Below are 12,646 nucleotides of genomic sequence, written 5' to 3'. Positions count from 1 at the left end.
TACGGTGGCACACCGAAACCGGTTGTGTGAGAAACCGGAACGTGAATTTGTTGACTCATCCTGAGTCCTTGAAATTTATTGCTATAATACTACACAACACAATTTACGTCCCTTACTGCTTTCAGTGGCACCAAGGTATTTCGAGCACAAAGACAGTGGCTCCAATCTGGCCTAGAAACCTGAAGCGAATGTGAGTGACAAGGACGCGATTGATCCCGTCGCCAACCCAAACCTTTTGTTATAATTCAACCCATAAAAGGCCACTGCCCAATTTTAAAAGTCGCATTCTCAAGGATCCGACTATCAAGCCTAACCTCAGTCTCTATAAATCAAGCCCGCAATACGCCTGAAAACTCGAGCCGTGAACCGATACTATGCCATATGCTCTTAGATCCGCGTCGCGCTCAGTCCAGAATTCACCTTCAGTAGGTAGCAAAAACAGCGCGTTGACAGTTGACGACCTTGAGAGCACGACACCATCTGCAACACCACGCAAGGTGCCCCAATGTTCAAAATGTAAACGACCGAGGGCGGGACATCCACGGTCTGGATGTCCCTTCACGGAATCGCCGACGAGAGCACAGGGGGCGGAAAATAGGGGGAACACACTGGAGAGGCATTTATCAGACGCGTTGGAATCTATGGCAATCGCATCTCCTGGACGCGCCCTAGAGCGCGAAAGTGAAGAAGAGGCAAAAACATTCATCCGCAATCGCCGTCGCCTCTCTGCACAACCACCAGTTAACCAGAGCGACAGCCTCCTCTCTCTTTCAACAAGTTCGAGCGAAATTGTAGCGCGCCTACTTGAACCAGGGATATTTGGTGACCGGGATGAAGAAAGTGACGCAGAAAGTGGCAAAACAGCTCGGATAGTAAGATGGCAGGAGACCATTGCAACCCCTTCGCCGGTCCGGGACAAGTCGAAAGGTCCTCGAGCTACAATGCCAGGTACACTCATTCCACCTACGCCCGCTTCCAGTTTCACTTCCAGCTCCACTCCACCGACCAAAGAGGAGGAAATCATTTCCGCGGACCTTTCCTATATCAGCGATCCTTCGCACTTAACCACCACCGAGAGCCTGTCAAGCCACCGCCCACCAAATGTTGTACGGCAACCCCAACCACTTGGCCGCACTATGAGTGCAGCAGAACGCGATATTTTCGTATCCAAACTATCCGATGGTGCCGCTGCCACCATCTACATCATCCCAAAGGCAGATGTAGCGGACGTAGTGGCAAAGGCCACTTCGCTCAAGTTCTCTACAGCCATAAGTATGAGCGACGACGAAAACGATCCACAAGCACTTGTTATTCTTGGACGTAATGAAAGTGCGGTAGATGAGCTTTTCAAGAAAATAGAAAAGGAAAATCGAAAGGCATATCTAAGTGCAAAGGCAAAGGTTGCAGCCGGTCAGGGCGGTTCTACACTCAAATCTGCTGCTGGCGCGGCGGTTATAGGAGCAGTTACGACCTGGGCAGGGTTAGCCTTTTCGTAGTGGAAAACGGATTTCTTTTCTACAGATTTGGGATTCACGGACATCATGGATTGAACTCTGTAATACTCTGTATCTATTCTCTGTTCTGTTGTTTGACTTTCTACCTCTGCACACTGGTTCTATCTTGATACTTATCACCAGAAGGATCCTATGACCGTTTATAAGTCCTTTGTAATTTTCATCTTTTTTACTCTCTTCACCTTCCTTCCGACTGTATCGCTACCTGACAGCATTTCCCCCTCTATTTCACTTGTACAACAGGGTTTCCGGATGCGAGACTACGTCACTACATGAATTTAGTTACTGTTCCAATACATTATTACTGAATTAGATATATTCTCAAGTAAAATTTATACTAACAGAAGGCTCAGCTTCGCACCGGAACCGCGCGGCACCGCTTACAGGAAAATGAGGCATCCCTCGAAAGTGTCGAGAGTCGTAGCATGGAAGCCGCTCAAATCGCCACTGCCTTCTTCACGACTTATTAATTAATTAAAGTCGCCATAATCCATTCAATTAGCATTGACGTTGAATCTAGTAGGTGGGCAGATACGATCCACGTTAAAGACTGTTCAAGTGGATGGCGATTGTTGAGGATTGAAATTAAATGGCATCATCCGTTGACATCAATCACCACAGAAGATCTGCATATGCAAATTCTTAGCATCTATCTTCACGCGCCAGGCGTAGTAGATGGTTACAGGCTTTGAAGCAATTGAATGAAGCGCAGCATGTTTGAAAAAGTAAGCATCCCTACCTTGCCCCGCCGTGCCGCGACGCATGCGCACCTCCAAGAACGCGGTTAGTTTCTAATCGAAGTCTGGCATGTCCCAATTACTGAAAAATTCACGTATTTATCTGGCTGTTTCAGTAGCCCATACTCTCAAGATGTATTCTGAAGCTTTGCTTCCCGTGCCTATATAAGGCAAATGAGTATAAGAAACAAAATCTCAAAGATCTGCATCTGCCGTTAAGATGGGTGGTCAAGCTTTAAATGCTACACACGGAATGAGAATTACCCCTGACACCCCCATCCAGCCGATGGGTATTTACTTGTGGACAAGTAAGTACACGTTGGACACTCCAGAAAACGCCACGAGAAGAGGATAGTTAAAGGGAAGGGGATCTCCGCGAATTCAAGGTAACCTGTGAGCGTAAGTATGCAGAAGAAAGAATGAGTCAAAAGTCTGATAGAGTCAAAACCCTTCCCGAAACATGGCGGTGGAAAAGAAGGGTCGCCAAACGGCTCTCCTAGTGGAAATTCCTGATGTGGGTTCCTGCACCAGCAAGCATCACAGTCTACGGGAACAAAAAGAAAGGGGGTGGGGGATTAAATAAAGTTACTGACGTTAGCTAACCGAGTTTGGCTAGGTAGCGGCGGTGGTAATCCTTTCTTGCGTTGTTCGTTCACGGCACCGATGGGTACGCACGGGTCTCTGAGATGGCCTGAAAGTAGGTAAATCGCTCCGTAAGAAAGTGAATGCCAACTGTAGTATGGGTATTGAAATCGAAACGTTAAATAATAATAAGTGTCTGTGGTAATGTCAACACGGCGTCTACACAAACCCAGACCTGTAACGTACTCGATGATGCACATTTGTACAGGGTCACAACTGTATCCAGAAGAATGTAGTAGTGGAATCACGTTAATTTGCAGCCATCCTGCATAACCATTTTCTCCACCAATTCCCGAGTTGCGGTAGCATCTGCCCGACCCCTGCTTTTCTTCATTACATACCCAACAATTTTATTCAGCACATTTTTATTTCCAGCCCGAAGAGCAGCCACTTCGCACGGTAAATTGGATACAGCTGAGCGACACAAATCTTCGAGTTCAGAAATGACCGAAGAGTCAGACGAGGTTGTAGACTGTGAACTAGAAGTTGAGGTTAAGGCAACTAGTTGGAGTTCTGTGGCAATTTCTCTGGGACGGCGAGAGGACGGGTTGGCAAGCATGTGGCGTAAAAGGTGCTTTCCGGAAGTACCTGTGGGATATTTTGCGCGCAGTAAGAGATTGCAAAATAGACACGGGGTTGCAAGATAAAGTTTACCAGTGATAGTACCATCCTGGACTAAGTCAACAAGTTCCCCGAATTGACTGGCTGAAAGCGGGTTATCGCTAAATGTTTCCTTTCGTGAAGCTAATTGTCCAAGTAGTTCGTGTGTCAGCCTAGAAGAGTATCAGAGGTAGTTATTTTACTTATTTAGGACAACGGCTCGCACCAATTCAATAACACCACAGGATCTCGCACGGTTGGTCTGCTTCCGCCTGTAACAGGCGTCTGACACAACTCCTCGAAGTATTCAACCGCACCGCCGCTATTTTCACCATCGAATCCGATTTCTTTGCCACTGTTGACATTAATAAGCACATTCAGGCTCTTTTCCTTTGCATTTAGTGACGGATATTTAGATACTAGCCGCGAGCGAATATCCCAAGGCAGGGACGGCAAATTTGTTTTTATATCGTCAATCCGGGCCTGCGAGGGTCCCGGTAATATATGTCAGCAGTTAAAACAACATGCGAAGTTCAAGGCTAGTACCTGACTCAGTACTAGGACGCCCAAATTCGGATCCGGCATGTATCTATAGTCTGGAGCATCCTCTTTGGATCGAAGCCGGTATGTTTCGAATGTATTTTCGTTGAAACCACGAGTTTCCTGTGGGACAGTAGCTCCGGGGTTGGTGTCAAGAAATTGGGTTTGTCGTTTAATTTCGTGAACTATATGACGAATGAGTGTCAAGCATCGAACAAAAAGAAACACCATACCAATAGCTGCCATCATGTATTTCACACTATTCAAATTTTTAATCTCGCAACGGGTCCCAGGAACTTCGCCTTTCCTATTCACTGAGACATTAACATCGCAACGAAGTGATCCCTGTTTACATATAAATGTTGAAAGATATAGAACAACAGGTGGAATTACCGTACTTGTTCCATATTTCCGTCGCTTGATCCCACAGCGCGAAGAACAGATTGCAAGGTGCGAACATAAGCACCAGCTTCTTCTGGAGAACTGAGGAATGTAAACAAAGAAAATATAAGAAGCCGGGACACGATTTACCGTAGGTCGGGTTCTGAGACAATCTCCATGAGGCCTGCACCAGCTCTATTGAGATCGATATATGATTTCTGCAAACGCGGATTAAACGTCGATTTTGCAGTGTCCTGAAACTGCAATTAACACTTGAGTTGCATTAAAGACGTCAGTACGCACTTGTTCCAATTGAATCTGCTTGATGCGAACTTTGATTGGTGCTGCTCTGGGCATTTCTAGTTCCAATACCCCATGCGTTGCAATTGGAGCTGGTAAGATATTTGGACCAATTAATACCAAGGCCTCAACGATACTGAAATCAAACATACTCACAGTATTGTTGAGTGATTTGATAACCCAATGGCTGGTCTGAGTAGAAGTAATGCTTTCTGTCGAAGGATGAGCGCATAGATATTTTGCTTCTCAAAGCCAGCGCGGTACGAATGGCCAAGTCGACACATTTTGGATTGACTTTCTACAAACAATTGAGTGTTTCCTGTTTGCTTATTTCCAAGATGGAACTAACAGGAAGAGTTCCAGGAAATGCTGCATCGAATGGTGATACTTTGGTGTTTGGAAGCTCATCACCCTCCGGAGTGAATGTGTCTGTTGCAAGCAGGTATCAGACAAAAAATGTACAAACTGGTAAAAAAGGTACCTGAGAAAAGCTTTCGACGGGACTTTATCTGCGCATGTGTTTCTATTCCAATAATTACTTGCCATCCCGGCCACCGTGGATCATCCTGATATGTTCTCAAATCATGAAAAGCGCGACTGTTGAGGGAACGAGTGTATACACGACGGAGTAACATGCCGTGATGGGCGAACACCGAGCACTTGACATTGGTTGTATGATGTAATCACACGAGTTCAATTTCGGCGTCACTTGCCCTTGTCCAAAGTTTGTTTCGTCCGGCACGCACCGTGGAGGGCTCGTCGTCGTGTGCTACGATGAGGGTCTATCTACCCCCAGTCTTGCTTTATATCACCTTTGTACTGATACCTTCTGTCATCGCAGACCCCATATCTATACCTATCCAAGATTGCTTCGATGATTCTCAGAGCTCAAGTTCCCAAAAGTTTGATGTCAACACTGTCTACGGACAGGTTCTCCAGAATGAAGAATTTGGAAGATATCTAAACCTCACGGTCATCGGAAACAGTCCGCAGGATATTGTAGGCTCTACAAATCGGAGCGGGAGTTTAGGTATGTTCTGCGATTAATGCATGACTCTATTTCTGATGCCACTTTGTAGCCACTCTGTTCACCACCTCATCTGTTCTTACGCTCAATGCGTGGTCGAACAGCTCTTATCTATGCCAGAATATGCGACCTCAAAGCCCCCTTCCCGAACTGACTTCATTGGATGGCACTTTCTGCCCGATCGCCTCTGGACCCTTCGCATTTTCGTCAACCATCCCTTGGGGTCGGGACCGGGAACTTACTACATTAATTACGCGTCTACGTGCTGTCGATCCTTTTGGCAAGGAACTTCTCTGTCTTGATATGCTGATCACTCCACTGAATCCAAGGGTCAACTCGCCTTATGGGAACGCAAAAATCATCTTTTGGTCAACCGTTGGGCTTGCAATAGCTTACTGGATTGTAGTCGGGATCGCCAGAATCGTATCTGCTTGGAACAGGGGGATAACCCGCCCTGGTCGAGGGTTATGGTCTCGTGCACAAAGTGCTGGCTATATTTTGGCAAGTGCTATCAGTGGAGAGCGCCTTGCTACCAGCCCAGCATTAATGCGTTTTTGTAAGGCTCTTACAATAGTCTACAAGATATCTAACTAACAAAAAATAGGCACACCTTCCATGCGAGATGTTATCTTTCATACGCAGTGGTGTGCAATCCTGGCTATGGTGGCAGTAGAGTGGCCTCAATTTGTTTGTACGTTACTCCCAGCTCTCAGGTCTATTTTCGTCCTCATGACATCTTGCCTCAGACCCTCTACTTACCCAGACCGCATGGTCAACTCTTTCTTACAGTAATTGTTTCTCTGCCCCTTTTTATTCTCTCACGTTTACCGTCCTCTATCACTGCAGATATCTCTTTGACGCAATCGTCACAGTCTCATCACTGGGATCCACTAAATACAAGCCGCTACTCTCCTCCAGATGGCTTTGCAGATCAGCTTTCAGACAGTCAATCCCCTATTTTCATTGACCCATCAGTTCCTAATGTCATCTATTCCCTGCCACCTGACGCCACCCATGGAATTTCATCGTTTGCTTACACTCTTGGCATTCGTCCCCAAGATCTTTTCCCAACTTGCATGATTATCTTCCTCGGGATCATAGCAGCTGCTATAGTCATCTCTATTCTCATATGTGTAATTGATTATACTGTCGGTCTGTTTGGTGGTTCTGGAGGAGGACAGGGACATGGCACCGGCATGAACCGTTTAACCAGGTCACGCAGCCCGGCTTTCGGAAGCAAAGAACTAGGGGACGCTGCATTGCCTTCAGCAATTGATGAAAGCAAATCATTAACTGGCTCAGCTCCTGGCCTATCAGCGAGTGGTAAATTTCCTAACGCAAAATTCTCATTACCTTTACCCAGCTCCGGTGTTTCTTCTGAGCGTGGCATAAACTCTCACAGATCCTGGTGGCGTCTACGCTCAGACTTTGGAGCATTTCATGGAAGCGTGCTACATGGAAATCTTGTTCGAATACTTGTCTTGTTTCATTTGCCTGTGACGGTGTTTTCCTGTTATCAAATGACGTTGAAGGACGTTGTTGGTACTTCTTCAATTGTCCTGGCCGCGCTTTCCTTTGTCATATTCTCGATTCTCGTCCCTGCGCATCTGGTTATTCGAGTGACTTTCACTACTACCAACAAACTCTATGACGAGACAAAGACACTACTCTCTTTAGGACCATTATATAACCACTATCGGCATGGTTCACAGCTTTTTGCAAGTTTATTCTTTGCTACAAATATTGCATTCGGTGTTACAGTTGGAGCAGGTCAGAAAAGCGGCACTGCTCAAGCCATCATCATTCTCGTTGTTGAAGTGATCTCGGCTCTGGTGACGAGTATATGGCTGCCATGGGGTAGTGGAGCAAGCATGGGTCTGATTAGCTTTTTGTTCTGCGTTGCCAGAATTGTTATCGCCGTTTTGCTGGTTATTTTAACTCAGGCTGTGCGTATTCTTTCTCTTGTCTTTTAAAAAATTCAATATCCATTGAATGTTGACTCTCTAGATTTCAATCGGTCCCGGTCCAGGGGGTTGGGTCGCATATGGAATTTTGATTATCCTTGCCCTTGTTTATCTTGCCCTTATCTTCATGTTGGCGGTAAAACTTCTCGAGGCTCTTGTTCGGATTGTTGGAAGAGTTGGTTTTGATCGCAGTCGACATGTCGTGGACAGCGGTTTATTGGGAGCCTGTGGCCTTTTGGGATGCTGCGGGTCAAGGAAACGGAGCAGAAGAAATAGTAGGCGTCGCCACTCGCACAGACGGAAAATGAACAACACGAGCCCGTCACAAATTCAGACTAGGGACTCCGATTTGTCGTCATATATGCCGCCAGTTGGAGGGATTCAACCTATCGATGGAACATCCACCCCACCCAGATTCTTGAACACTGAGTCAAGGAAGGGGTCTGCCAATTCACAACCTCCATCCGTTTTGAGACCGGAGCATGCAAATAGGCCGTATAAGGAAGAACTTGTGGATAGCGAGGATGAAGGTTATATCATGGGAGCCTGGCAACCATTCCCTCGACCCGCGTCGGGATACACACCTGTCAGCAATGTACCACAGATAGGTCACACCCCGCAACCGAAGGCTTCTCCTTCATCAAATATGTCTAACAGCGTTCCAACGAGCGGATTTTCTCGCGTTGGGGGTGGCAGGGCTCATATCGACACACCGTATGCAATAAACACCGGCTCAACCCACACCTTTCCATCTATTGGACAACACAGCCAAGTACAACCGGTTGGAAACCAAAGCACATCTGCACTTGGTGGTTCTCCATTGTTCTATGAAAGGGGTATGGATAGCGATGAGAACATCCCTCTTTCGGTTGCGAATGTAGAAGTCGCCGTCGGTGTCAATGGGTTACCCTCAGGCGCTATGATGCCTGTTCACACGCGCACCAAATCTCAAACAGCCATTATCGATTATTTACCCAGTGGACCGGCATCTTCTCAGTCAATGTCGAGAGTGTTCCAGCAACAACAGGACCTAGGCCAGTCGTCGCTTGGACCGAGACAAACACATGTTTCAGAAGACACATTCTTGCGCCCACCAGAGGCTATGGCTGCCCATAAATTTGTCGTCGGTGACAACGATGTGGATGACGATGACGACTCGGGGGATGAGCAGAATCATAAGAAGAGGAAGCCCTGGTACCGCTTAAGAAGGAACCGACCGCATAGTATGGCGGGCGGTCAGGCATCTACACCGAACTTGGGAAAAGCGGCTGTAGACGAAGAGCTTGGAGGACTCAATACGGAAAACACACCTCAACCCCAGAAATCGTTTGTTGTCATTCGGAAACCACCATCTGCCTCTATGGGCCGTTTGAATGCAGCTGCACCCAGTAGTGGCGCCAACACAAGCGCAACATATCCCAAAGCTTCTTCACGTCCACCGACCAGATAACATTCCGACTTGACAGGCATTATTTAATGATCATGAATTGAACTTCTCTCTTATGTTGCTTTTTTGTTACATTTTTTGCATTAACCATCACGGACAGCTTACCTGTTTTCGGAACCCTCCCACATCATTTATCATCAACATCAAGCACGATACCACACGACACACACCCCGTCATCCCTCATTATCCCGACACCATTTCATCGTCCCCGCTGTAGCCCCTCTGATATTTTCTTTGACGATTTTCATGTACATTATTATCACTTATTACTTTTGCTTTCATGCATATATCCCTATCTCTCCCCCACTTTATTCCTACCTAACGAAGTGTAGAATCAATCACATGGACAATAAACCTTCGAATCAAATGATCGCTAACCAATCTCATTCAGTTTGTTAGACGCTGATTTTTGAAGGCGTACTTCAATGAGCAATTTTGTTGTAGATAGAAATTGTTCGATGATTAGGATTAACAGGCGCTTGTACATGATGTGTAGTACATTTGGGATTCATACAACAAAGTCCAACAGCAAAGAATAACTTACAACTTATAAGTACATGCTACTCGCTGTCGAATTCATATAGTTAAGTGAAGCACCTCGAGTCGGCTCGCAGTCCTGATAATGACTAGATCCTCCAACCCAGAAAACTCTCCAATCCTCTAGGCCTTTCCGACACCAACCATAGATACCCTCCTCTTTCTTTAGGCGTGCATGAATATCTGCAGAATCCATAGTATCCACCGAAAAGATGGAAGATGCGCTTGAAAGGGCTTGTGATCCATATATCTGTTCCACTCTGTCCCAGTTCCCGCCGACACTAAGAAAGCCAGTTTCACCCCCGAGATCCTCTTCCGCCCATAGGGACTCTTCAGGGTATGCGCGGCCTTTCCCTTTGGAGCTCATAAATGATATACCCATCTCTTGAATTTCGACTCCATTTTCGCCAAAAGCAATTAGTTGCAACATTGGAGGTTCCATCGTAGGATCGTGCCCACCCGGAATAAGACGCGCAGAGACATGTTTAGGAGGCACTTTCCAGAAGACAGCATGTAGTGGGGGTATGGAAGAGGAGCGAGTTGGCAAAGGGCAGGGTAAAATATGCGTCCGTTTCCCTCGAGTGAGGATATAAACCGGCTGCATATTCGCAGCGTCCTGACCTGGTACAGGAAGTGTACATCGTATGGGCAAAAGCCACTTTGCTGCAGACTCGCGAATATCAAAAGAGACCCTGGCTTTTTGCCGCAGGGTAGTTGCGCTGATATTGGAGGCAAAAGTATCTCGTGAGTAGAGGAGGCCTGCAGGCTGGGGTCCACCGTCTTCTCCTAGCTCTACTTCACCAACTGCAGAGTCTGCAAGCCGAATCCATCCCGCTTTTTTGTCAAAGATGACGAAAAGACTGAGGTGGGTACCGTAGCTTAGAGGCATGGGCGACGAAGCACCATTGACCAGACCTTTGATTGCACCACCGCTTTCCGACCTTTTGTGAGAATGGAAGCGACTTGGACTTCTCTCTTCCAACGGGCTTCTGCTTTCAGACACTGACTGTTGAATGAATGCAATATTCCGTGGTTGTAACGGCGTATAGAATTCCTATTCAAAGAACGTGCATTAGATTCCAATACACATAAATCAAAAAACCCGAAATGGTCGACCTTGACGAATCTGTACGCCCTTTCTCCTTTGGGAGTCTCGTAAAGAAGGATATTGTTCTTCGTCGTGATAGCCAGAAGCTGACCTCCAGTTCCCTTACGATTCTCATCGCTCCATGTTGCATATCCTAATACTGATACGCCAACTAGTCGAGAACCGGGTGAGGCAAGCGGAACAAAATCCGTAGCCCACCGTAGAGGCAGGTCGTCAACGACGTCCCAAGTAGATTGGTCGGACACCGATCTATTCGTGAAACTGCGTTCAGATAAAGAACTCGGACCTCTAGCAAGGGAGGGTCCTGATGCTCCAGTAGGGGATAGAAATGTTTGATATGATGATGGTGGTTCCAACGGAGGGTTGCCGGTTGATAATGCCTTAAGATTACGCGCTATACTGCCATGAGCTTTGTGCTTTTTTGATGGTGTGCTAGGAGCCTGTGTGATCCCCATATAGCGCAAATTCAAAGGTTGCGCCCCCTAACCAACCTTTTGAGCCGACTGTTTCAGTAAAGGTGTAAGTGTTTGTCTCACCTTCTGAGCAATTGTCCATCTCGCGAGACTGATCAAGCTACCCAAATTGTACATACGTGCTGTCCGTAAAGCTTCTACGTCCTTCCCTACGGATACGGCATCTTGGGAAGGGCCAACTACGGCCAAAACAACTCCTTGAGGGGTTCCAGTTCCTCGATCCTCTGATTCAAGGATAGTCATTTGATATACACTAGATTCATGAAGTAAGCAAAGTTAATCCAACTGTGCTACCCGTAAAATAATCTAACCTTTCACCTCGCCACACAGGCCGGCATTGAGCTTCGTCAGGACCTTTTGTAGTCATGTCTCCACTTTCAGTCCATTCCTGCGGAAACATATCAAGTACAGAGAGACCATCATCATGGCCAATAAGTAGAATTTTATCTGTCATTAAAGGCAGGACGCATCGAATTTGAGATGTTGTATGTGGTAAAAAGCGAGAACCAAAGTGGTTGATTTTGAGATGCGTAGGTTCGATGGTTTGGCTGACAAAAGGGAGGGGTATATGGGTAGGTGTGCCACTAGAGATAGGAGGGGAATCTTGTACGGTTAAACTAGCGGTTTGGATGTGCAGGGGCAGACTTTGTCCACCTGGTGCAAAAGGGTAATTGGTAATTGAGGGGATGGGCTCCACGACCTGATAGAAACACATTAGAATAATTAGGAATGACTTAGCGTATTCTGCTGACCGGAATCTCTGTGTCATTCCCCCACCCACGTTCTCGTCGTCTCTCTCGTTCTGCCTGGGTAAGATCTGCATACCTTTCTGCCGCTCTGTGGTGGAGTAAGATAGTGTGGTCAGTCGGATAAAAACAATGGGGTGAACCTTTTTTCTATCCACCCTCTCCATCTCCCAAATCTTGGTTAATTGTGAGAAACTCTTTGTCCATGTACCAATAACAATATAGGATGTTTATACCTTGAATTAGGACCGTTCTGCTGAGCGAGATCGTCGTAGGTTGGAAGCTCGTTACCACTGGGTGGTTCCAGAGAGTCTTGCTCTATCTGAGGGTACTGTCCAGCAGACATCTCAAAAGAGTTGTTTTGAAAGCAATTGTGAACGTAGCGATGAGGTCGTGTGTTAGATTTAACCAGTGCTTAGAAGCTCCTCAATGGCAGTTCCAGTCTCTAAGGACATCACGTGTATCGCGATAATCTATTTTTGGAAATCAGCGGCGGTGTCAAGGTGTCCGATTCCCGCAACGTTAATTTGTTCACTTTATCATTGCTTTCTTAGTCTCTCTAATGACCGTAAAATTAACGGAGAGATCTTGAGAGAATAGAAAAGAATCTTGCAAAAGTCGTATTTGCT

The 12,646-nt window shown here is 46.5% G+C and overlaps 4 protein-coding genes across 4 annotated transcripts; 2 read left to right on the top strand and 2 right to left on the bottom strand.

Moving 5' to 3' along the window:
- Nucleotides 1–374: 374 nt before the first annotated feature.
- On the top strand, nt 375–1,496 carry JR316_0004401 (uncharacterized protein; the record flags this gene model as incomplete). The annotated part of the gene is made up of 1 exon (XM_047890167.1): nt 375–1,496. The coding sequence occupies one exon, from the start codon at nt 375–377 to the stop codon at nt 1,494–1,496; it is 1,122 nt and encodes a 373-aa protein (XP_047749928.1).
- A 1,251-nt stretch (nt 1,497–2,747) lies between these two features.
- JR316_0004400 (Glutamyl-tRNA(Gln) amidotransferase subunit B, mitochondrial) lies at nt 2,748–5,349 on the bottom strand (the record flags this gene model as incomplete). The annotated part of the gene is made up of 14 exons (XM_047890166.1): nt 2,748–2,795; nt 2,845–2,942; nt 3,063–3,109; nt 3,142–3,481; nt 3,548–3,666; nt 3,720–3,976; nt 4,040–4,218; nt 4,267–4,378; nt 4,432–4,516; nt 4,565–4,668; nt 4,718–4,806; nt 4,871–5,012; nt 5,064–5,143; nt 5,196–5,349. The coding sequence occupies 14 exons, from the start codon at nt 5,347–5,349 to the stop codon at nt 2,748–2,750; spliced, it is 1,854 nt and encodes a 617-aa protein (XP_047749927.1).
- A 139-nt stretch (nt 5,350–5,488) lies between these two features.
- On the top strand, nt 5,489–9,155 carry JR316_0004399 (uncharacterized protein; the record flags this gene model as incomplete). Its single annotated transcript, XM_047890165.1, has 6 exons — nt 5,489–5,744; nt 5,794–6,297; nt 6,346–6,432; nt 6,488–6,529; nt 6,588–7,687; nt 7,749–9,155. 6 exons carry the CDS (start codon nt 5,489–5,491, stop codon nt 9,153–9,155), a joined length of 3,396 nt encoding a protein of 1,131 aa, XP_047749926.1.
- Nucleotides 9,156–9,700: 545 nt separating this feature from the next.
- JR316_0004398 (uncharacterized protein) lies at nt 9,701–12,363 on the bottom strand (the record flags this gene model as incomplete). The annotated part of the gene is made up of 6 exons (XM_047890164.1): nt 9,701–10,744; nt 10,807–11,280; nt 11,335–11,524; nt 11,583–11,971; nt 12,024–12,108; nt 12,254–12,363. 6 exons carry the CDS (start codon nt 12,361–12,363, stop codon nt 9,701–9,703), a joined length of 2,292 nt encoding a protein of 763 aa, XP_047749925.1.
- Between the last annotated feature and the right edge of the window lie 283 nt (nt 12,364–12,646).

This window comes from Psilocybe cubensis, chromosome 4, assembly GCF_017499595.1.
Source record: "Psilocybe cubensis strain MGC-MH-2018 chromosome 4, whole genome shotgun sequence".
NCBI classification, from domain to species: domain Eukaryota; kingdom Fungi; phylum Basidiomycota; class Agaricomycetes; order Agaricales; family Agrocybaceae; genus Psilocybe; species Psilocybe cubensis.
This window is presented reverse-complemented; position numbering and strand designations above follow the sequence as displayed.